The sequence below is a fragment of the Dermacentor albipictus genome, chromosome 2 (assembly GCF_038994185.2).
Source record: "Dermacentor albipictus isolate Rhodes 1998 colony chromosome 2, USDA_Dalb.pri_finalv2, whole genome shotgun sequence".
Classification (NCBI taxonomy): domain Eukaryota; kingdom Metazoa; phylum Arthropoda; class Arachnida; order Ixodida; family Ixodidae; genus Dermacentor; species Dermacentor albipictus.
The window spans coordinates 21,468,658-21,494,668 of NC_091822.1; the positions used below are offsets into that span (position 1 = coordinate 21,468,658).

Sequence of the window (26,011 nt, forward strand, 5' to 3'; positions counted from 1 at the left end):
TGTCGGAGCAAAAAGGCATCGAAGCAGAAGTGGACAAGATGCTAGCAAAAGAGATTGTTGAGCTTTCATCAAGTCCCTGGGCATCACCTGTCGTGTTAGTGAAAAAGAAAGACAGCACAGGGTAATTCTGCATTGACTATCGGCACTTCAACTGCATCACAAAGAAGGATGTCTATTCGCTGCCCTGAATAAATGAAGCCCTTGAGTGTCTCTGTGGTGCCCAGTACTTTTCATCTATTTACCTTCGGTCTGGGTATTGGAAAATTGCTGTGGATGATCTTGATTGTGAAAAGACAACCTTTATAACACCGGACGAACTTTATCAATTTAAGGTTATGCCCTTTGGCTTATGTAATGCTCCGGCCACCTTGGAGCACATGATAGACTCTTTATTTCAAGGGTTTAAATGGACGACTTGTCTTTGCTATCTGGATAACATTATAGTGTTCTCACCTACGTTCTGCGCACACCTTCAGTGACTCAACCATTCGTTGTATTCTTCGCAAGGCTGGCCTTCAGCTCAACTCGAAAAAATTCCATTTTGGCCATTGTCAGATAACTGTACTTGAACATCTGGTTGATGCTTCTCGTATCCGACCTGACTCGGAAAAAATTCGTGCCATCAGACTTTCCTGTGCCGCACTCAGCAAAAGATGTCTGCAGCTTTGTAGGACTTTGCTATTACATACGCCGTTTTGTTAAAGATTTTCCCACCATAGCACGGCCTCTAACAGATCTCCTAAAGAAAGGTGTGCCTTTCTCATGGGGCTCCTCCCAAGCTGTCACTTTCTCTCGTCTCACGACCTTACTTACCATCTCACCTGTCCTCGGCCGCTTCGACGACTTAGCCCCTACACAGATGTGCACGGATGCAAGTGGCCACAGAATCACTGCTGTTTTGGCGCAAGTTCAGTGCGGTCACGACTGGGTTATTGCATATGCCAGCTGCCTTTGGCTCCTTCGCAGCGAGACTACTCCATTACTGAGAGAGAGTGTGTGGCTCTTGTGTGGGTGGTTGCGAAATTTCATCGCTACCTATATGGCTGGTCCTTTTGTATTGTCACCGACCATCACGCTCTCTGTTGGCATTCGGCCTTGGACTTGGACAATGGGCTTTGTGGCTGCAGGAGTATTCCTATTCATCATCATCATCAGCCTGGTTAGGCCCACTGCAGGGCAAAGGCCTCTCCCATACTTCTCCAACTACCCCGGTCATGTACTTCCTATTCAGTGGTCTACAAATCAGGGCACCAGCACACCGATGCCAACTGCTTGTCCTGTTACCCCGTAGACACGCCCAACATAGCGACATGGACGCTTCCGCCTGCATTGTCTCCATCTTTCAACTTTTGGACATGGCCAGTAAGCAACGCTGTGATGACACTTTGTGAACCCTCATTGAGCCAGTTGAATCTGTGCCTACTGACCCATCCTTACGGTGGCTTGTCTTGCAGAAGGGCATTTTGTACTGCCGTAATTTTCTCGTTGACGGTCTTTCCCTTTTCTGTGTCAGCCCTCGACACCTTCGCTCTGCCATTTTCCATGAGCTTATGACACATGAATTGCAAGCCATCTTGGTGTCACTTGCACCTACGGCTGTGTCTGCCGTCACTTCTTCTGGCCCGGCCTTGGTCGCTCTGTACAGCGATACTTTGTGGCGTGCGAGCCCTGTCAGCATCGAAAAAAATCATTGATGCTACTTGCCAAGTATCTTCAACCCCTCGACGTCCCAAATGAGCCATTCTTCCAAGCGGGCTTAGACCTTCTCGGTCCTTTTCCCAAGTCCAAGTCGGGCAACAGGTGTATAGCTGTGGCTACGGATTACGCTGTGCGCTACGCCATAGCCCGAGTGCTTCTGACCAGCTGCGCAACTGACGTCGCGGATTTCCTTCTTCCCGACATTGTTTTAGTGCATGGTGCCCCATGACAGCTGCACACGAACCGTGGTCATACCTTCCTTTCCCAAGTCATTGCTGATATTTTGCAGTCTTGCTCTGCCAAGCACAAGCTCGCTACGTCATACCATCCTGAGACCAATGGCCTGACTGAGCGATTGAACCAGACCATCACCAACATGCTATGTTTCGCCAGACCACCGTGACTGGGACATTGCACTACCGTATTTTCCGGCGTATAAGTCGCATTTTTTTTTCTTAAATTTTCGTCAGTACGTCTTATCCACCGGTGCGACTTATGTATGGAATATATCCGGTTCGTGGTGGTCGTGCGTGGTCCACACTTTAAATGGTGCCTCTGTGCTGGGTGATGTCCGCACATGTTAAGAGACACAGCTCTATGGTCTAAATGAATCCGAAGCCTACCGCTACGGCGTCCCTCATAGCCCATATGTCACTTCAGGATGTTAAACCAAACAATTTGCCCCTTTTCCTACTCAGAAACATGATGATGATGACATGCCACAACCGTGTGCCATCTGCCATGCACAGTAACTATATTTTAGAAGAAATTTAAAGTAACATCAAATTGACTTGCAAAAACGAAATGCCACTACAACTTCATTGCACCAATCATTGCGGAGTGCTTCACATGTGTTGCACCTGTCGTGTCATATCTCTCGCCGCTAACCATGACACTGCATGACAAGCTGCGTGCAGATGCATTTGCACAATAGCATGGAAACCAGGCTGCAGGAAGGCAGCTTGAGGTTAGTGAGAAAATGATATGCGACTGGCGCAAAGCCACCACCATGCTCCAGACACTGAAATTGACTAAGAAGGCCAACCGCGGCAAGAAAGCACACTGGCCGAAGCTTGAGGATCTTCTACGCGCATGGGTACTCAAGCAATGAGCCGAAGGCAGGGGGCTGTCTACAGTGCAGCTCCATCTCAAGGCAAAGGCCATTGGAACAGAGATGAATACTGTTGGATTTATGGGCGGTTTGTCATGGTGTTTTCGCTTTATGCGGCGTAATAAGTTGGTGATGCGAGCACGGACGACGATGCGCCAGAAGCTCCCCGACAACTTTCAGGAACAACTGGAGAACTTCAGTGTGTTCAGTGTCAAAGAAAAAATTGTGACCAAGGACATGTGTGTGAGCCACATCGTAAACATGGACGAAATCCCGCTTACGTTTGATGTTCCCCTTGGGAGGAGCATCACCGAGAAAGAGAAAAAAAGCTATAACGTTAAGGACAACTGGCCATGAAAAATCGCACTTCACTGTTGTTCTTGCCTGCTGTGCGGATGGTACGAAGCTGCCTCCCATGTTAATTTTCAAGCAGAAGATGCTACCAAAAGACTCCTTTCCTCCCACCACAGTGGGAGGAAAGGAAAGGAGGAAAGGCCAATGCCAAAGGATGGATGGATGAAGATATGATGAGTCTATGGCTCAGCCATTGTTTTTCGCGTCTACCTGACTGACTTTTTCACGTTTAGAAGGGAATGCTTGTGATGGACAGTATATGGGCACACATCACGGATATCATAAAAAAGAAGATTAGTGTGAAGAACTGTGTCCCAGGGGTGATATCAGGCGGCATGACCAGTGGCGTAGCAACAGGGGGGGCCGGGGGGCCGTGGGTCCCGGGTGCAAGGGACCACTGGGCGGGGGGGTGTCATATATGTCTGAAGGCACCCCTCTTTCCGCCGGCTATACCCGGGGGGGGGGGGGGTGACAGAGGACCTATGGGCTCCGGGTGCCAGACCACCTAGCTACGCCACTGGGCATGACGAAGATGCTGCAGCCGCTGGACATTTCTGTGAACCGCAGTTTCAAAGCAAAGCTGCGACGCTTCTGGGAGTCGTGGATGTCCGAAGGTGACCAAAGTTTTATAAATACAGGACGCATGAGACGTGCGACATTTGGAGAGGTGGCCAAATGGGTCTCCAATGCTTGGCACTCCATTTCTACAAAAATAGTTGTAGCTGGGTTCTCAAAGGCAAGACAGATCCCGTTCGCGAGTGGTGATGATGTTGGTGAAGAAGACATCAATGAGTCTGAGGACGACTTGGACTTGAAGGTGCTGGATTGTTTGTTAGCGACTTGGAGAAAGAAGGCTTCGATGGTTTCGCCTAAATGTCGTCTGTAAGTACATGCCATCTGTGTGTATCAATAAACCAGTTTTGAAAAATTAGTTCTGTCTAACACCAGTGCATTTTATACACCGACGCGACTTATCTATGTTTGTTTTTCGTTGTAGTTTTTTCAGAAAAACTGCTGTTTTGAAAGGGGTGCGACCTATACAAAGGTGAGACTTATAGACTGGAAAATACGGTACCCTACGTCACATTCACTTACATTTCTTCACGCCACCGAAGTGCCGGTTATTCGCTGTTTTACGTGTTGTTTGGTCGCAATCCTGCATTGCCCTTGGACGCTTCATTTCTCAAGGAGTGAGTAAGCCCGCGACGCCATTGCCCATGCCGACCACGCGAGGCAGCTTGCCCGTAATCGTTTGTTGGCATCACAAGAAAACCAAAAGTGCATTTACAATCAGCGGCACCATGATGTACACTTTTCACCAGGTTACCTTGTGCTACTTTGGTCCCCTTCTCGTCGAGTGGGGCTCTCGGAGAAACTCCTTCCTTGCTTCAAGGACCATTACCGCATCTTATGTAAGGTGACCGATATCACCTATGGGATTGTCCCTGTCAACTCTACCATGTCATCTGGCCTCGCCTCACCTGATGTCGTTTATGTCGCACGGCTAAAACCTTACCACGCTCTTCTTGACGGTCCTGTTTGAGGCACTGGGACGGTGCTTTTTCCGCCGGAGGTCGTGTCACAATGAGGCGAAGAAGAGAACGACAACAGGCCTGAAGGCGACGAAAAGTGGGCACAGCCTGGCTGGGCTCTCATCTGTCTACGAACGTTTGCTCTTTGTAAATATATTGTAAATAGTTTTATACGCATAACAATATCATCAGCCCAAGTAATTTGTAGCACTGTCTCTCCTGAGAGGCTGCTGCTATGTTGGTAGCATTTAGTATAGCGCATGCCTCCAGGCTCTTACATTCTAAGGGCTTTGGTGAAGGCAGTTGCACTACTGCTATTGACCTATCTGAGTCTGTCCCCCCTTTGTAGTACATTTTCACTCTTCATCCTACAATTCCAATACCCACATCCCTAAATAATTAGTGTCATTATTTTAGTACCTATGTTTTTTGCCATTTACAGTGACAGTTATTAGGCCCTTTTACACCCATGCCACATCTAGTGTTTTATCCACGCCTCATAATGCGCTATTCATGTACCATTGGCAAGCCATTATCATAGCCTTGGTGCTCTTTGGCCACATCTGGCCCTTGCGCCAATAAACCTCGTGAATCATCATCATTATCATCGGCAAGCGATGCAATATTTGGTAATCCAAAGAAGCGTAGAAAGCTGTTTTATTGAATCAAGCATTTTTATTGCGAGAAGCCATGGACCTTCCATGATCTGGGCCATCAGAAATCCTACTTAAAGGAAACGACCCATTTCACAAATTCTATTCCATATAGCATCAGTGTTCTTGGTTGTTCACATTAGGAGATACAATAACTTTCATGAGATTTCATGCAAAGTGCCAGGAATCCTTTCATCCACAGGTGCTGATGTGCTACACTGCTGCATGCAAACTCTTATGAAAGTATCTGCGGCAGTTATCAATCTATCGATATATCTCAATATGTCTATCAATATATCTGCGGTAGTTAGCAACCTATAATGTGGACTCTATGCCATGGAATTATTGATACACCCGGTTTCTTGTGTATTGCTTCTAAGTACGCAGTTGGGCTTCCACACCTGGTAGACTCGTACACAGACAGGTTGATGGCTCAGATCCTGGAAGGTCTATGGCTTTTCGCAATAGAAATGCTTGCTTCAATAAAACAGCTTTCCATGCTCCTTTGGATTACCAAATATTGCATCGCCTACGCATCAGACCAGCTACATACTTTCACGGGTGGTGCCAGCTTCACAAAACACAGCTTTTTTCGTGATCATATGCAACCCAACCAAGCGCTCCTCAACACACCACTGCCTTCTTTTGCTCCTGATGAATCCAGTTCAGCGTTTTAACTCGCACTTCCCGCAACCCAGTAACAAAACCAGGAAAACCAGGCATGGACACCAGAAAGCAGAAAATAGGAACAGCAAGAAACAGAAATTCTTTTCCTAAGCAAGGTTTTTATTTGTTATCAAATAAATCTTGAACAGAAAGAATGTTTACCTTGGACAACGATTACGATACTTCTTAATGCAAAATTTGAGTGCAGCTCTATACGTGTTTTCATTTTGCGATCTATTGGCTGATGCAGACAGTCTGTCTCATGTGGCATGCTGCAAATGGAGCGAAGTGTAGCGCGACTGCCTCGCTAATCGAGAGATCATGAGAGGCATCGTGTGGGTGACGCGTAGGTGCAGTTCACAGCAGCCAACATAAACAGACCTCCGCTAATCTAGCGCTTTGTTTCCACGCAGACGACATGTGTTACTCTGGTACTGTCTCGTAGCCATCGTTGCTGCAAAGCCCATCTTGCACGGCACTATGCTTTTATTCTCATGCTTTCTCCATACCCTCCTCCTTCGCTTTCTGCCTCATGGTTCCACTGTTCCCCTCCGCCTCTGCTTTCCTCCTTGTACTCTCTTCGCTGTCACCATGTTTTATATCTCGCTGTGCTTCACATTCTTTCACTGTGCTCGGTTGTGAGAGACAATGCCGACGCTTTCTGCAGGAACGGGTGCCTAAGAGCTGTGCTTTAATATAGTAATTGAAGCGAAAATGAGACATCCACCCAATCAGAGGAAGTGCTACAAAGGAAACCCATACGGTTTTCTCTTTCAAAGAACCCATATGGGTTTCATCGTTTTAATTACTTCTCTCCACCTTGTGGGTTCCCGCAGAGCTGTTACGTCAAAATAATAACTGGTAAATTTAGTTTTACGCTACACAGCTTCCAATTCCTTACATTTGCAGACTACATGCAGATGTGCAGTATAAGAAGTGTGCTTTGGCTTCCTAGCGTTGACTGCACTGCCACAGAATGTTGTCGCTTGGTGTAGCTAAATAACCTGAATTCATCCTCAAAATATTCGAAGTCGCCGCTGTCTTCGAGTATCGCACCATATCAGTTTGCGTTCTGCTGCATTCATGGGGGATAACTGGGGGTGTGCAAATACCAAATATGCATAGTAGATTTCTAATTAAATCAAGAAAGAAAGCCAAATATCGAATCGAATATAGCATATTAGAAAATTTTTCACGAAATATAATTCTTACAAATTTTGGGCACATGCTTGGGAGTCTCCTAGCTTTACATAACGAATATGTAGCACGCCATCAATGACTTACATACATAAAAATCAGGGTATATAGTATGGTGTACTCTTATTAAGAGGAACACTAAATTACTATGCCATCGCTGATTAAAGCTCAGTTCTAGTATATGAAGGTCTGGAAAATGTGTTTCTTTATCACTAGAATTTCTCTGGAACAGAATCAAGTTCTTTTTGTCTTTTTTTCCTCTGAAACTAATGAATAGTGGCAGTCATTTGTACTGAATACCAAAGGTTCTCAGTTTAATAGTGAACCTGTGTTTTGTGGCAATCCGATATTTAGTGCATAAAGAGTATTCCTTCCAGTTTTTCTCTAAAATATAAAGGGTTGTCCCAACTTTACGGCAGGTGGGTTATCTTCTCCCTTTTCTGTCCATAATTTTTGGGCTGCTTTGCCAGTCTACATAAATAAATATGTGACAAGTTCAACATGCACGGCAGAGTAACATCTGGAGTATAACTGCTGAAGTTCCACATCTTAGCGTGCTGTGGTGAGCTTTGTTTGCGGGGTGCATTTCCATTGGGTAGTACTTAATGTACTACCTGGTGCCGAGAATGTGACCAGCCTCATATAAGCAGTGACCATTCTCAAAAGTAGGCGCAAGAAAATGCATTTTCTGGTACGTCGATCCTTGAAAACTGCAGTGCGAATTCACTGAAAGCACCCTGTATGCCTTCACCTGCCGGTGCTTTTGTCACTGCTGTTAGCGGCCCTGTTCGCCAGCACGCATGTGACGCCGACCAAAGACAGGCACCTTATGGCAGCTGCTCGTTGCCCCATTGGTCAGCACCCCATTGCCCTCACCAATATACAGAAATTCTTCTGTCATGCACCAGATCTACTCCAAGGACCCCAATTATTGTGTGTAAAAAAAAAGTAAAACCGTGATAACCTGCTCTAAATGTTTGACTGGAATTTCTATTTGTGATCGGGCATCATACTTTCATGATAAGCAGCAGGCAGAAACAGGAATTATGCTTGAAATAACCTTTTCACGCCTTGATGTGTTCGAATACCAAGAGCTTTTCTCAATTTAAATGTATGGTGCCATGATGAGACCGAAATTCTGCCCAACTTATCTGTTAGATTGAACTGTGGGAGCTAGAATTATAAGGACTTCACTGTACCTGGTAAACTATGAAAGTAGAACACGGCAGTCTTTCATGTAGTCTGAATCTATGACTCCGGGACGTAGTGCAGAAGGGAAGGACTAGAGTAAAATTATGATCACTTAGGGTATTTCTTTTAACTGCTCCAGGTTTGGAGTGCTCTGCTCAAATAAGCTGCTCCAGATTTAAAATTTGGTGCCCATAAATGTCTTTTTTCACACAGCCTGCTCCAATACCAAGGTTTTTTTTATCCCAAAATTGCTCCAAAAGCTGTCCCAAGTGTCCCACATCTGGGTCCTTCTCTCAGCTCTCCTTGTCTTGAGGCCCAACATGTGTTTGCTGTAACTAAACATCCAGTTTGTGTGCTTGTAACCACTTCTTGTCTCCATTGTGCTAATCTGTTATTCTTTCTGGTTTGTGCACCAAGTGGATGTACAGAGTAATCATGATCATCATCAGCCTATTTTATGTCCACTGCAGAACGAAGGGTTCTCCCTGCGATCTCCAATTACCCCTGTCTTGCGCCAACCGATTTCAACCAGTGCCTGTGAATTTCCTCATTTCATCGCTCCACCTAGATGTGCAGATTGGGTGGTACCAACCAAATCGCTAAATTTTAGAGCGTGAAAGCTGGAGCTTAATGCTACAGTGTTCTCAAGTGCGCTGTGAGGTTCAGCTCTCTGCTTCATGCTCGTAGCCACGGGGCAATAATTTTTTTAGGAGGTAGAACAGCGCTAGCTCTGGCATCCAAATAAAGTCACGGTGGAGGGCAAGGCACGTGCAGCGTGCTCTCTGCTTCGCGGCCACTGCAAAGCCATCCAGGGGCCATCCGCTGCATTTATGCGTGAATGGGTGCACTCGTTCCTTGCACATCCTGGCTGGCTCCAAGTACCTCGAAAGATTTACAAAAGAAGTGTGTTATTCACAGAGCAATTCAGCACACTTGAGGTGAAATGAACTTCAATGGCTTGTTTCGTATATCCACGTCAGCGTTACCAGAACTACAGGCACAATGTCTTGTATCATGGCTTTTGCAGATACCGAAGCTTGCTTCCATAAATTTTTAACCAGTGGTTCAATCACTACAGTCCATATACTTACCACAAACTTTAAAGATCTTGCTTATCATTGCAAGCATTGTGCATGCTTTCATCCACCAATGTCTTAGCACGCACCTTACATTGCATTCAGTTGGCATTCTTTCTTGTTTTTTTTTTTTGTGAACAAAAGACAAATAGCTGGCACAGCATGGAAATATTGACAGCACGGCATCTGGCAACAAAAGAGCCCTTTCAGCTTGTCAAGAAAGAGTTCGCCTCTGAGTTTGCCATGGTACTGCCATCTCTCTATGTTGCTCTTTGAGAAGTGTTTCTCGCAAACATAGTTGTGGGATATCAGCTCTTGATGTTTCCTTGGGATTGCATGACCCCGGCTTGCAAGCGTACCATGTCACTATAAGAACCTTCAAGGTTCCTATAGGAACCTTTTCCTTGCAAAATTCGTAGCCACTGCTGCAGTTTGGCACAACACACTTCTGCCCCATCCTCAGATGGCACGGATGGAATGTGCTAACCTTTGTAGTAACCTGAAAAGCATGCCTGCAATGTCTGAGAAACCAGTGTTGCGGCTGTGACGCAGAATGTCGTGAGAACAAGAGATGCAGAAAGCCTGCAAACTGTGACAGTTTGCTCTTCGAAGTGCATCACATTTTATCTAGCGTATTTACTGAAATCTAACATGCACCTCTATTCATAGAAAATGAGTCTGAAAATTGCCTGTGCATTGCAATCGGATATGAACCAAAACCGCGTTCATGGCATTGGCAACAGCCTACCACCAGAGCCATCAGATGCAGCATCACCACAATCACAAAATTTTGACAAAGCCCACGTTTGCCAAAGTTGCTGTTGGATAATTTTGTGCTCAACGGCAATCTTGAGTGGTATTCTCGGCCAATAACTTGCAGAGGTACTAACACTTTCACAAGATTTTGAGCGACTCGGCACCGAATGTATTGGCGCAATTGGCAGCTAACGTTTCTGTTGTTGTGCCAAGCTCGCTATCTGTGCATGGTACCAGGAATGCTGTTGGCCGACAAGTCCAGTGCCATGTCTTGCCAAAGTTATTGCTCGAAAATGTTGGCACTGTGTGGCTGATATTGTGGTGTTGGCAGATGTCATTTGCTCAGGGTAGCCTGTTTCAGGGACAGCATGGCATATAATTTGAGCAGCATTAAGCAGTTATTGGGGCTAAAATGTTCGTCACTTCTGCTTCTTGACATTATTGAATGAAATCTGGAAAATTTACAATATATCAGGCAATATCAAAATCTTCCTGTGTCATACGCATAGAAGGAACAGTTTGTTTCTTAACCCTGAACAGGAATTTAATGAAATTGAGGCACATTGAAGTCAAATCTCAGCCAAACCAGTACTTTCTTTGACTCTGAACGTAATATGCTGTCCTCATTTCAATGGCAAGGTCCTAGGCTTGCACAGCATCCTAACTGTAGGCCATTTGCAGCTTGGAGCCCTTTTATCTTTTTCGTGGCTCAGTATCCCAAGAAAGAAATCCCATTGGGGAATCATAAAAAAGGAAACTGTTTCAGCAGTGGATTAAAGTTGTGATTTTCCGCTTCGAGTGGAGTAACCTATATGATGACTCTCTCACAGGCTGTTTCACCATTCAGGAGTGTCGTCCTACCCTGAACAGTCAAACAGCTTGTGATTTTTTTGGCTGTAGTCGAGGTGCTAAGTCAGGTGAGCAGCTTTCAGCGTACTGCATCAGGACATGTGCGCTGCTTGCACTGATATCTTTGCTGGCAAAACTGAGTAGTAGCAAATATAAGGACACGTTCTGCACATTGCCACATGTGCATTGTTTACATTTTCCCGGTGACTGCCTTAGCCATTAATCACTGTTATTGCTTTATCACCCTTGCATAAGGTGCACTTACACTATCCAAGCTTAACAAATGTTGACACCAATTCGATAGCCAGGCAGGCACATCTAATCAGATTGCATGCACAACATGAATGGTGTTGTACAACCTAGAGTCTGGATGGGCACCAGCAATTGGTTTGGGATACACGTGTCAGTGAGCTGTGTGGTTAGATTCAGCAGCTGCTGACTGTGCTCCTTGCTATTGTTGATATTCAAATGGCGGACTGCTTCACTTCCTGTGAGCAAGTTTCCCCAATTAAATAGTTATATTCATCTACTCTTCAATGCACTGTGAATCGGATGCACACCTCGCTTGACCACATGGGTTTATGCTGCCTATCAGTTGTGAGGCTGCTCTTAATGTTTTATGCTGTAATCATGAGCTCTGGGATCACAGTACATGGGTATCTTTTGATGCAAAGTATTGTAAAAGGAAACCTTGGTGCGCAGGGCTTGGCCATGGATGCACAAGACGAAGAGAAAGGCCCTGAAGGTAGGTTGGGGATAATCATCCTTGCTACTCTTTATTGATGTCAGTGACCTGCATGAAAGTGGAACAAGGAAATGCACAGTATCTAATTCACTGAATGAACCTGTAGCCATTGACAGTGTCTTTGGGAGGCTTCAGGCCACCTGGATTTGGCAGGTCAGTCTTTGGGGTTTACGGAGAAATGACATTTTGAGCCCTTTACTCATCACAAGTGAATGAAGGCTTGCTTTTTCAGCAAATACTAGGGGTGTGCGAATATTCGAAACTTTCAAATAACGAACCGAATACAGTCTACTTTCATTACAACGCACCCTGATAATCCGACAAAATATGTCTCTAATATCTGAAACGCCTCATTCTGATTTGGTCACAATGTGTAACAACTTTAATACAAAGAATAAGTGACCAGTGTCCAAATGAAGAAACATACAAACAAAAAAATGTAGCAGTTTCGCCCAAAAGGCGAAGCATCAGTTGCGATAGCAAATTAGTAGACAGCTATGCTAAGTAGGGATAGTAATGTTATCGGCCGTATGAAGTTGTAAACATTCACTTGCTAACTAAATTAACAAGCACAGTGTCACGCGCGCACACGTAAACATGAACAGATCTCGCTCGATGACCGCAGAAAGTCACTGTCAAAACATAGGAGTGAGGAAGCGCGGCAGCAGCAGCTAGCAAATTGACCATCGCGTTGAAGCGAGAGACAACGCAAACTAATCGTTGAATGCACACAACATACGAAGCTACCGGCACCCGGTGCATGCACATCTGCCGCACTGCAGATCACTTTCAAGATACAGTGGACGTGCTGTAAGCAGAAGCCGCAGGAGTAGAACCCCCTCTTCCTCGCCTCCTCCCCTCCCCCCCAGGCCTCGCATGCGAAAGAATACGGCGTGCTAGCGCCCTGCCTTCCTCCCTCTTGCATGCGACTCATGTGGTATTGAGTCGCAATCGTCGGCTTACCCTTGCAAGTCAGTCATCAGCCTGTTTTGGCATGGCAAAAGTCCATTTTATACGGCCGATTTAAAAAAAAATTGCTGCTATTTTCATCCGCTGTAGCTGATAGTTGATTGTAGCGCAGTCTGTTAAAAGTGAACTTCGTTACATAAATAAAATAGGTAGAACAAATTACGGCTGAAATATGGCTCGTTACATCCGAAAGTCTTTTGTACATGGGTCCGTTGTAACGAGTGTAGACTGTAGTGTCCTCTTTGATTTGGTCTTTGAATCGAACAGTCACTATTTGCAAATATGAATATTTTTCTAATACATTTCGAATGTTTCAAAATGTCAACTGCGCCCAACTCCATCATATCGGAAATGCCTCACTTCTGAAACCTTGGTCGCAATGTGTAACAACGTTGCTGCAAAGAGTGAGTGACAAACGTTCAAAGTAAAAAACAACCTGTAGCATAGCCATGGTGTGCTCGCAGTGACGCCAGATCAACGAAGCATCAGCGTAGTCAGTAGAACAAAATGAATGTTTATTCAAAGGTGTAGCATGTATTTATAAGTAGCTGAGTGGCAGGAAGATAGGAAGGAGCACATGTTAGTAGCGATAGTCCGATGCGCTGAAGGATTGCCAGATGAATGAGGCGATAAAAGGTGCATGCACTTCAAAAAACACATGCAGCTGTAGCATCCCTTCCTTCTTAGAAATGAAAGCATTGCACTGGCTTGTGTTCTCTTGGTGAGCACCTCAGGTTTGTTCGGCGACACCGGTATTCAACGGGGCCACTGGACTCCCTGGTGCCGCAAGATTTGGGGAACAGGCACCGTTTGTGATGCGCTAAGCAGACATGCCTTCATCTGGGCTCACTAGTTCTGGATGCTGTAGGGGTGTTGCTTGGTTAAGCCAACTGCGATGTGTGGCGGTTGTAGTTACTGGCGGCTTATCCCTCTGTTGCGGGCAAACCTGGTCTATGTGCCGCTCAACGACTCCGTCCAATGTTTCCGTGGTCACCATTTTCATCCCATACGTCGTTTTCACATGGCCGGGCATCCACTTGCTCCTTGCACCATAGTTGTGGGCATACACATTGCTTCCATGTAGTGGCAGCCAGTCCTCTTAGTTCTTTGTTGGGCCTGGAAGCGCTGGAGGAACGCATGTGTCTAAGCGTGTGCGCATTTGATAACTCAAAAGGAGCTCCTTTTGGAGATTTACTCGATCTTCACGGAATTCTCTGGAAGTTAAAAAGTTCTCCGGAAATTGCTTTTTCCACTGCACCATTAGACTGGGGATGGTATGGAGCGCATCGAAGGTGTACTGTGTTGTTTTCCAAGAACAACGCAGAGTCTTGACTGGCATGGTCCCGTTGTCAGAAACGATCATGCAGGGTATTCCAAACCTGCTAAAAATGCCATGCAAACAGTTAATGATAGTCTCCGTTGATGCATGAAACAAAGGTATTGCTTCGGGCCACTTCGTGTGTGCATCGACTTCTATGAGTATCATTTTGCCACAAATAGGGGCCCGTGTAGTCGCTGTGAACACGGGACCACTTTTCACCTGTTTCAGGCCAGTTAACGACATGTGCTGTGGTTGGCATCGGCAGATTTTGCTCACAGATCTGGCACTGAGCAGACACCTTTTCAATATTTCTATATAGGCCTGGCTACCAGAACAAAGAATGCGCAACTGATATCATTGCCGGTGAACTCTGGTGTGTCTCATGTAGAAAATGAAGCACTCGCTCTCTAGCTTTGGTTGGTATGACCCTGTTGCCCCAGTATACCAGTTCATATGCTACAAATAGTTTGAGCTTATGGTAAAAAAATGGCAATATAGGCTGCGCCATTCCTTTTGCATTTCTGGGCCACCCATACAGAATGCACCGCTTGACCTTAACCAGGACCGAGTCAAAAGTCGTTAATGCCTTCAGCTCACGCGTTGTTGTGGCACCATTGTTCAGCTGGTTTAGCGACAGCACATATTCGGGCGGCTCACTGTCGTCTTTAGACTCCGGACCTCGCTGCAGAAGTCGGCTCAGGGCATCAGAGTTCAGCATCTGTCATCCTGGTGAGTACTGTAGCCGGTATCGGTTGGCCCCCAGGTGGAGCGACAAACGTTGTATCTGTGCGGCGGCCATCATGGGCGTTCGCTTGTCTGATCGCAGCAGGCCCAGCATCGGCTGGGGATTAGTCACCAAGGTAAATTCTCGACCTAGAAGGTAGTCGCAGAATTTCGTGGCACCGAATACCATGTGTGCCTCTTGCTCGAGCTGCGAATAGTTGCGCTCCACCTGCGTTAGTGTTTGCGAGCGGAAACCAATGGGCCTGTGAACGTTACCAGTCGTGTGAAAGAATACAGCTCCCACACAGTATGGAGATGTGTCAGATTCATAATTAAGTTCCTTCGAAAGGTTGAAACGAACGAGAATCTTGGCTGTTTAAGGCTTTGCTTGACAAGGTTAAACGCGAGCTCTTGAGGCTGTTTCCTTCACCAACGTGCATTCCTTTCATGCCACTGATGCAATGCACAAAGTGTGGTTGACATGTTTGGCAGAAACCTTGCTTAAAAATTAATCATTACCAAAAACACACCTAGCTGGCTGACATTACAGGGACTGTATGATAGCGTCGATTTTCTCTCTCTGATGAAGTCCATCACAATCGATGCGATGTCCAAGATGAGTAACCGCTTAGCTGTACAAGTTACACTTGTACCCTAACTTTACACTGCGCTCTCAGAAGTGCTCTGTGGCATTTTTCAGCTTTTTGCTGCCGTCACTCGGTGTTTTAGAAATGAGTACATCGTCAAGATAAGCCTGTGCTCCTGGAAGGTTGGCCAATACCTCATCCATTTTTCTTTGGAATATTGCAGACGCGGAGGCTGTTCTGAAAGGAAGTCTGTTCTAGCAAAATAGCCCTTTTGGCATATTAATGATGCAAACTTTCTTTGCGTGATCATCGAGCGCCATTTGATTGTATGCATCCCGTTAATCCAGAGTGCTGAAGTAGTCCCCATCATGCAGTTGGGCAAACATATTAGCAATGATTGGCAATAGGTATTGCTCAGTTGCACACACTGGATTTACTGTGGCCTTGAAATTGCCGCAGATTCTCACTGCGCCGTCTTTTTTAAGCACTACAACTATGGTCGTTGCCCATTCAAAGTGCGCCACAAGCGACAGCGTGCCCAGGGATACCAAAGGTGGTGACACGCACTCACATAGCGCATGTGAGATGGGTCTAGCCTTACAGAACTTGGGTACGGCGCCTTCCTTTAGGTGCAGGCTGGCTGGAGGACCCCTGATTAGGCCCAGTTCCTCAGAAAACATGTTGACGTAGTGGTTGAGTGTACTGTTCATGGTGGATTTGCTTGGTCCCTTCGTTGATGCCGAGTCTTGGACAAACGAACCACAGGAGTTTCTGCATCGTTCAGCAGCTAGATTAAATTGCGACCCCAGAGGCTTGGTCCCGTACAGTCCAACACACTCAGTGCACACTCCACTGTCACCCCTTTATGACAAACCTTGTGGGGATGCGCGACCCTCGCGCCTCCCCTGATGTTTTTCCCGCATAGCGCGTCTCCTGTGGTCCCGCTTCGCCGCGTGGCCTGCGTGACGTCAGCGCGGTTTGAGAGATGGCGCTAGTGTTGCGCTGCTGCGGGGTTACTTGGGTGCGGGAGAGACAAGGCGCTCTCTCTTGGCTTCGAGACAGGAAGCGGGACGGACGTGCCGCACGTGCAGCAACCCTCTTCCCCGGCAGGTCGCCGAACAGCACGGACATTCCGCGCGCGCGGCGACCGATGCATCTGCGAGACCGCCTCGCGTGGCCGCCTTCGAACGCGCCACGATTCGCGTGACCATACACGCGAACGACCAGGCGTTGGGATCCAGCATGGGGCGAATATATTCGCTCGCGAGGACGCGGTGAGTCGGACTTCTAGATTTGTCGCGCGCCCATCGGCATGTTTTGTGGATAGCGACTCGGCTAGCAGGCATTGATGTATGAAAGGTGCAATAAATGCCTTTGTGATTGTTTGCACTACTGTGTTGTCGTTCCTTTGTCCCAATAGTACGGTGTGAGAATCCCACATCAGACCCCACATCTGACCCCACAACCTGGAGCGCAAGCTCCCCAAGTACTGGAAGGCGTCCCGTGTAGCAGGATAATTTCAGCCTGGATGGTTTCAGTTTCGGCCATTGGTCGCGGTGCTTTTCATACAGTTGATGTGGGATGACACAAACAGGTGACCGAGTATAGACTTCCATGGTCAGTTGCACACCGCACCAAGCGAATGTTCGGTGAATCGACGGTTGGAGACAGCTTTTACATTCTGATACTGAAGTCCAAATGTGCACTGCTTCGTGCTCCTTGACTGCTGAGGCATCTGTCTTAAAGAGTGTATCAGTTTGTGCTGTCCTTGCTGTGCCTTGTTCTCGAGCTCCGTGGCTTCCACATTTCCTTGCAAGGTGACCACATCGTCCACAGTGGTAACAATGAATGTTAGACCAGGTGAAACAGATGTCATTATGTTTTGTACTTCCGCACCTTGCGCATACTTGACGTGCGGCACCCCTCCTTTCGCTTTGCAGTGTTTTTTTCTGTGTATGCCTGAACTTTTAACGCGGGTGTCGTTGCCAGTCCTATCATGTTTTTTTACATCATTAGCCGCAGCCGCAGCGGCAAGGGCCATCGCTTCAGCATCTAGCATTAATTCCAGTTATTCCAGTAGCTGTTCCTGGAGTGAAACTGACTGGATACCACACATAATGCAATCTCGTAGCATGTGATCCAAAGCACAGCCAAAATTGCAATAGTCAGCTATTCAGCAAATGTCTGAGATTCGGCGTGAGCCTAACAATGCTTCAGAAGAATGCAAAAAGAAATGGAAAATGCGTCCCGTAGTCATTCCTTACATACACAGAGTTTCTCATTCATGAAAGAATGCTGCTTCTAGATTTGATGTACCGGTAGTGTTTTCGGCTCCTTGGAAACTTCCTCGCATTTGTGCATGCCTGTCTTGCATAAAAATGGCTGAGTGTGTAAAAAACCACATAAAGTGTTTCTTGAAAAAATTTTCTGCTAAGATTCCTTTAGACTGCGGCATTGACCAAACTGGGTGTTGTATAAATGATCGCCTGTGAGAGCATGCTCTATCAATCAAGAATGAGACAGGCTCGCGTTTTCCATATCACTGCAAAGTGTGCACATGTGAACTTTTGCTGGAAAACACATGCATATTACAAAAAAGTAAGGATATGGTGGCACGGAAACTAGCAGAGGCAGTGTATATCAGGAAGTTTGGGGACCAGTGTATCAGTGTTCCGTCATCGTTTCTTCACGAGAATGACTTTAGTTTCCTGGCTGATAGGATATGATTAGGTTTGGTATCTATCTTTTGTGGCCTCACCTGTGTTTGTTCCTGTTCGCTTGCCTGAAGGTATATAAGTGAAGCATCTGGAAAAAAAAAAATCAGCTGCGAGTGTGTGCCTGTCCATGGCTTTTATTCTGTTGTCTGTGCCTTATCTTTCTGTGCCTAAAACCTTTTCTAAAAATCGTGTACCAACTAGCCCGACAGCAGGCGTTATGAAACAGAATGCTCACTTCGCACCACCTGCACCAGAGAACAACAGTGCATTTGGGTTAATGCCTATTAAAAGCCTGCGATACACTTTTAACAGCACTACGCCACACACATGATCAAACAGCTAGATAAGTGAAGATGCTTTTCGCAATGGAGTTGGCAGCAATAACTGTGGATGCAACATGCTACAATTGTTGACATTTGCTTGTACCAGAAAAGGAAATTGACTGCGTGCTGGCATTTTCATGGGACATGGGCAGACGAGTACTGCAGGAAAGCTGCTGTGGTGGACGCCTAGTGCTCCTGATTGCAATTTCTTCGCACCTTTTCTTGTTTGCACGGGATATAGCAACCGGGAAATGTATCACATAGCTGCACTTTGGCAACCTACTGAACTTTGGTGCTGAAAGATGGTGTTTTCTGGCAATGTATTAAAGGGATACAGAATAAAAAAATTTTCTGAGAAATTCCTGGCTCCAATTGCAGCTATCCCACTGAGAGTGACCAAAACAACACTTTCTGAGCAGAAATGAGTGAAAAGTAATTGTTTTAATGAATATTTCTCAAATCACTGCACCTAGCGGCATCCTCTGAAGGCTCGGGCAAAACCGAATATTGCGTCACACCTGTCTCACTGCTTCCCGCCCACTGTGAGCGATCGCAAAGCCTCAGGGCGACATTGAAAAGGCAGCACCTCAAGCGTGACACTGTGCTGTCTGTTTTCTCGAAGGGCAAGCAACAAGACGTCAGATGCGCGTTTGAAAAGAGAAGGCGAATGTGTGTGGCTCTGCTATCACAAACACCAGAGACCAACGGAGCTGGGGGAAGGCCAGTAAAGTAGTGCCAAACCGCACACAAGACACATCGGAGCTGGTAACGCATCCCCACAGTGTCTGCCAAACTGTGGCGTCTGCGATTAACGGGGCCAACGCCGTAGTAGACGCCGCGGTTATCTCCACTCTCTATGGAGTGGCGGGCGAGGAGGAGAACAGCAGCCACCGGAAAAGAACACCCCTTCTCCCTCGCCTGACCCCCCTGCCTCTAGTACGAGTTGCTACCTCTGATGGAGTGTCAGTGGAGTGCTGTTCGTTCCGTACGTTGGCGGTCATTCAGTAGGCGGCTCATCGAAGCTGGAGTCATAATCTCCACTTATGAAATCACTCCCACTAAAACTTAGCATGCACGGCGCAATGCGAGGAAAACAAAACAGTGCGTAGCCGGTCAGTTCACCTCGTCGCTGCTGAAGGTAGATGTAACGTCAGATCCGCCGGCCCATTGTTGGGAGCGCGTTGTGTGAGACCCAGTGGCCGCTCACAGAGTGTCAAAAATAAAGCCATCCACTAAAAAATAATCCGAATAATGACTATATACAAGAGCAATTGTGTCTTAGGAATGAAATTGTGGTGCTTTCGCAATATTATTGGATTTTTACTCTGTATCCCTTTAACTGGTAAAAAAGAAGCATAACAATGTTGGGTCATCTTATATGTTCCCAATCATAAATGTTAGTGCCGAGAAATCGTGCAAAACAGGATAGTATCAACGAGGTTCTACTATGTATTAGGGGTTTACGATTACAGAATAGTATACTTCGAATTGAATATTGAATCAAAAAGACTGTGGTGCACGTGCTCGGGAACCTCCTAGTATCGCTCAACAAAAATGTTGCAAGCTCTCGGTAACATAGGTACATAGAAATCAAGATGTACAGTATGGTCTACTCTAATTAAAGGGAACAGCAAATTAGTATGCCAGCACTGATTACAGCCAAGTTCTTGTATGTGAGGGTCTGGAAAGTTTCTTTATCAATAGAAATTTTGTTAAATAGAATCAAGTTTTTCTTCCCCCTTTGAAACTGATGAATTAGTGACCTTATACTGAATACCAATGAGGTTCTCAGTTTCATAGGAGCCCTGTGTTTTGCGGCAAACCTTTATTCATTGCATAGAAAGTTTTGCTTTCCAGTTTTTCTACAAAATACAGAAGGGCTATACCAACTTTATGGCAGGCAGGTTATCGTAAGGCCAATCTGCGCGGCTTCCATGGCTGATGCGGCACTATTTTGCCAAGTGCGGCATTTGGGCACTGTGTGTGTGCGATCCCGCATTGGGCCGATATTGGCGAGCCTTCGCAGTGGCAGTCCGTTACCGTGTCAGCTGGGGCGGCTCATCTGCGGCACGCTTAGTGTTTCTTTTGCGCCAAAAACGAAGTGGAACAGTGAAGCACTGGTGGGGTTGCATTGAGCATAAAGGGCCCTACATTGCACGCGACCTGTGGCACTGCACAGGCATCGAGTATGTCAAAACATTGAATTTCAGTTTGCGAATCGAGTTATCTATCTCTGTTTGATTCGGTAAAATTCTAGTAGTTGCACACCCCAACTATGTATTCATTGTCACTTATGGCAATGGATGGCTGGATAATGCAACCGTCCTCTTTCCTTCTGATTTAGAAGGCCTCAATCAGTTTACATGCAAGCTGGTGTTGGTGTACGAAAGCATAGTCAGTGCAATAAGCACCAAAGGAATATGGTTTTGCTGGTATTGTTTGAGCCTAACATTTGGACACCTTTGTCCTATAGTATATGTTTTACGGCCAAATTCAGTAAACAATGCCTACCATGGATTCCACAAATTTTGACAGTGTATCATACCACATCTTACGTCACCACCTTTGAGTAGTCGGAGCCATGGAGAGTTTTATTTGTCTTTGCACAGACCCCGCAAGTTTTTTGGGCGAGGAAAAAAACGTCCGTGTTGTACGACTGCTTTTTAGGCCTTGTGCACCAGCTTGGAGGATGATGGCACACCTTTCTCACCTGCTTGACCTTTCAAAGACATGCATGTATTCATTCGCGTAGGAAAGCCAGCATGCATCAGTCTTCATTTGAGTGACAATGAACCTTACCAGCATGTATAGAAATTTCAAGGTTTGTGGCATTTCTGCTTTTTGTGATGTTTCCTGTGCCTAAATATTGTTACGGAAAGATGAAAGAAGAGAGGAAGAAGAAGATTGCGGGACGCTGGCTGCTGCGTGTTGTTGGTGGTCAGCCATCTTAACTACTCTGACTCATTTTGTATATATATTGTAAATACAATCTTCTATACTCCCTACATCCCCGTAACAATATATATTCTTCTAATAAACCTTAGTTGTGGGTCTGCACATGTCCTGCGTACTTCCTTGACTCGTTTTGCGAGCACTGCACAAATCTCAGGATGAATACATACCAACTTGCTGACTTTCAATTCTAATGCAATTTACTACAGCTGTGTGCCACAACAACTGTAGTAATACTGTAAGCGCTTGCAATATTCATAACCTGCACTGAAATCTATTTTACAGTAAGGCCATGCATGGATAGTGCCTATGTTGTGTGCAGACAATGAGAGCGCTGCTTATGTGCATTGCAGGATGGGAAGTAAGCCAGCTGGACGAGAAGCTCATGCGCCTGCTCGCCTGGCAAAGGCTGCAGCAGCTGCTGCCTGCTGTCAATGGTGAGCAGCAACATAGCGTCATTGATTTCACCATGTTCAAAAGGCGACTTCCTCAACTTCTCATCTCAAGGGCCTACTACTGCCTTTGTGGCACTGGTGGCAGCATATCTTGTGCGAGAGAATGTGATTGCTGCATTGCTCATAAGACAAGGGAATACTTGCCAGAGGTGCAGCGCATGGCTGTTGGAGGTTATATGCAGCGGATGCAAAGCCAAGAGGCGTGCTCTCTTTCTGCACGTCTACTGCTGGACATCGCATAATCTTCGTACTGATCGGGAGTTTCAGAAATGTATTGAAGTGAGAGGCAGACAAAGCATTCGCTCCCTCTGCCTGCACTTTTCATGATAGTGTCATCCCACTGCTAGTGGCGCTATCAATTGTGGTGGCGGAGAGGAAGCAAATGCTTCGCAGGCTTCACCTTGTACAGTCGAACTTACTTATAAAGACACCGGCTTTAACAATATATCGGTTATAACAATGTAAAGCTGCTGCACCATCAACTTTTCTATGTTTTCTATGGAGAAATAACCTGCTTACTTCAATGTCCTTATCTGTTATAATCATTATCTGTTATAACGAAGTCTAGCTACTGGGTGTCCATGCTGAAAGGTAATGGAATGTGAAATCCTTGAAAAGAAAAAAGAAAAAGTGAAATGCGAGCCATGGCACGATCGCCCGCCACCCTCCGAAACACGAATGGACCTACCCAACTGTGCTGACAATGCTGCCGGCGCTGCTCCGAGATTGTTCGCTGGGCCTGTGGCTGGGCCCTCATTCTATGCAATTATGGTAATGGATTAAGTCGCTCGTGCTTGTCTTTGTTCGTTGCGTCGAAGCGCCAAAACGGAACATGGCTGATCTGCCCGCTGATCTTCGGTAATGCATGACGTTGCCAGCGAAAAGAAAGCACGCTGCTATAGATTTGGAAATGAAGTGCTTCTAACTGATGAGGCGATCGTTGTGGATGTGCTTGCATCAGATAGCGACAGTGACAGCCACCTCGGCAGCACTGACACTTTAGGGCAGGCTGCCTCATCATTGTCCCTGCAGGAAGTCCTGTAGATGATTCAGTCCCTCATGGGCTTGTTTTCGCGAAGGACTTTCCGCTTCAGTATGTGGAGCACCTGGATGCCTTGGAAAAGGTAGTCTGCATTACAATACAATACAATACAATACAATGTTTATTGTGCATAAAGAAAACAAAGAACATATAGCAGGCCTACCAAGCTTCACGTAAAGCTTCACATAAAGCAAGCAAGGCTGACAGACATGCAGGTTTCTTGTGCAAGCCAGTAGGAAGTACGTGATGCTTGTGGCAATCTCGTCCCAGTGTTTCGTTTGGATTTCTCAAGCTGAGATGCTGCCGTGGCAACCTTCACGCATTTTTTAAAAGGCGCTTTTTGGGGCCACCAAAGTGATGCCTCGGCTGTTTGGTGGCCCCAAGATATAGCAGTGTCATTCTTGAACACTGACAGCTGTGGCTTGTTAACAACATGCGATTGCAGCGCACAGGAAACAGAGTTAAACAGTTAAACGGGTCAACACAATCAGAAGCTGGATGGTGGAATGTGGTGGGGAAAAGAACTGGCCTCCCTGCCATTATAGTTTTCTCAGAACAGCTATACCGTCCCCCATTTTGATTTCTTTTTTTCGTGCAACCCGGTTATAACAATTATGGGTTATAACAATAGAATTTTCATGGCACTTGAATATTATAAGTGGGTTCGACTGTACTACCAGTGTAAAGATATTATTGACAGGGCATAAAATGTTATCTTTGGTTGCTGAATCTTAAATTCAACAAAATCAAATTTTTTCCCCATTGAAATTTGTTTTTTATATATGCCTGATAATTCGGAAAATTTTATGGCCCCTTTCATGCAATAAAAATCTGATGGTGACTACTTATTTGGATAAAACGTAAAATTTCAATACAGCAAGATCTCGATATAATGAAGTAAAGGGCTGACTTTGCTGACCTCGTTATATGGAGGTTTAACCTTACTTCACTTTATTTGCTTACATGCGCATATGAAGTTGTTAATCACCATCTGTCCTCCCTTCATCCATGTCTTCCATGCTGCTTAACCATTGGTAATGTCAGCCCAAGTAACCTTAGCTTCCATTCTGGACATAAATGGCAGGTCATAGTTTTGATAAATGAAAACTGAAGATGTTGAACCATGCCTAAACAGTTATTAACAAGGCATTAACTTGTACTTTGTAACAAAAGGCCAAATTTCTTTGCCTGTCACTATTGGAAATTGTGCCTCTCACCTTTCCTGAATCATTTGAGTGCTGCACAAGACAGTCTCACAGAATCTCATCAAATTATTGCAAGATTGTAAGAATAAAATGCGAGAGGTAGTAAAAACTCTGATTACCTTCATTCAGGGGAACACCTCTACTTCACTTACCATGTTTATTTTAGGTGGGCCCCTTATTTCAGAGGGATGTGTCGGTAAAGGATAGGTCGTACTATTTTTGGGAGAATAGAGGAAGACTTAACAGGGCATATCTTTATTTTCACAACTGACCTGAACTTTACCGATCATCCTACTGTTGTCTTAGATTTTGTTGTCTTCTCCCAAACACAAAGTAAGTGAGGAAAAAAAGCTGCCTGGGCAACAGTGGGGGGGGGGGGTCTGTGATCCTAGTCATACCAGTAAATGGGCACACAGACCTTCAGGCATGTGGCAACAGTGGCGCTTGGCTTGCAGTGTCTGGGGTGTCGGCCAGCGAGGTGCATGCCCGGGCCATGGTGTGCCCCGTGGGTGGGAGCAGCAAAGGAAGCCCGGTACCCATGCCCTACCGGACCCTGACCCTGGGCTCTGGTGCGTGCCTCCTTTCTCAGATTGAATTTGTTCCTTCACTTTAATTAGTATAATAGAATGAATCAATGGATAATTCCAAGTGACCTTTGGCATAGACCGTGTGGGTGAAGCTGAACAGGACAAAGTGCAGAAAACACAGGAAAACTTGACACCCGCTGCACTCACAGCTACTTTATTCCAGAACATATTTATGGTATACCCACACGATATGATGATGGTCACCAACTCACCCAACTTTCCACATGTTGGCGTTGTTTCCTACAATACCTACCAGAGGGTGCTGCCATCATGGTTCAGCCATGATGGCAGTCACTTCAGCATCCCCTCTCTCATGGGAGCATACGTGCCGAGTGGAGGAGCCTTCTCATCGCAGCAGGAGCAGTGTGCCAAAGTGATGTCCTTTATTTGATTTGTCGCTCATTTGTGTTTAGGAGTGTAAGGTTAGTTGAGCAATCTTTATAAATTATTTTTCATGCTTTGAGTTTCTAAAGCTTCTTGCTCCAATTTTGGCCTAGCTTGTTGCACATGTATGGTTAATTTGTACTGTGCTTTGTTAGTACAATATGACGGTTGGTACTAGGAGGAAGCCACGCTTGCGTTGTTCAGAGTGAAAGCGATCTTACGCACTGGAAGAAATGCGGTTTAAGTCAGTACGCAAAGTGAACGGTGCAGCTTTGATATGTAGGATGCGTGTCCTAGAGTTGTGGCTGGACCATCTGGAGCAGAAGAAGCTAGCTAAGCGGGTTGGAAATCTAGAAAAGGAACTGTAGAATGAACAGAAGCAGAGGAAGGAAGTAGAAAATCTAGCCAATGTAGAAGTGAAGCTAAGGGCCACTATTTCGCAAAGCAATGATGAATGCTTCGATGCGAGCACTGCGAACGGGGCTGGCAACGAAGCGAGAGCGGGTAAGAAAGCCGAAACCACCACGCCGGAAAGCAGTGGCAGTTAAGAAGAGGCTACTACTGATGTGCAAGCCGCGGAAGGCAACAAAGCAAAAGGTGAGGATGAGAAGGGAGAGGGCATCACGGCCTTAGGTGCAGCTTTTGGCAACGAAGAAGAGGAAAAGCATGCAGTTGTTTTTGTTGGTGGTTCAAACACACAAAAAGTAGAACCGGAGATAATAGAAAGGGTAAGAACAGGTGAGTGAGTGCAAATTAGCGCACTTACCAGAAAAGTGATTAGGGAGATGACAGTGCAAGCCAAGGAACACGTGTGGGACACAATGGAGAAGTGGCACCTAGTTGTGATAATTGGCAGATTGATTGACGTACAGCAAGGACAAGGGGCAGGGTTTGCAACGCAAATAGCCAGAGGGGTGG

The 26,011-nt window shown here is 45.9% G+C and overlaps 1 protein-coding gene across 4 annotated transcripts in view; it reads left to right on the forward strand.

Moving 5' to 3' along the window:
* The window catches only part of LOC135897949 (PHD finger protein 12), a 172,957-nt gene that overhangs the window by 57,363 nt on the left and 89,583 nt on the right, over positions 1 to 26,011 (forward strand). For 3 of the 4 annotated variants that reach the window (XM_065426661.1, XM_065426660.2, XM_065426659.2), the window contains exons 6-8: positions 11,786 to 11,828; positions 21,774 to 21,857; positions 24,578 to 24,691. In XM_065426661.1, coding sequence (XP_065282733.1) covers positions 11,786 to 11,828; positions 21,774 to 21,857; positions 24,578 to 24,691 — 241 coding nt within the window. The remainder of the gene's footprint in view (positions 1 to 11,785; positions 11,829 to 21,773; positions 21,858 to 24,577; positions 24,692 to 26,011) is intronic. The other variant, XM_065426662.2, reaches the window with a different exon arrangement.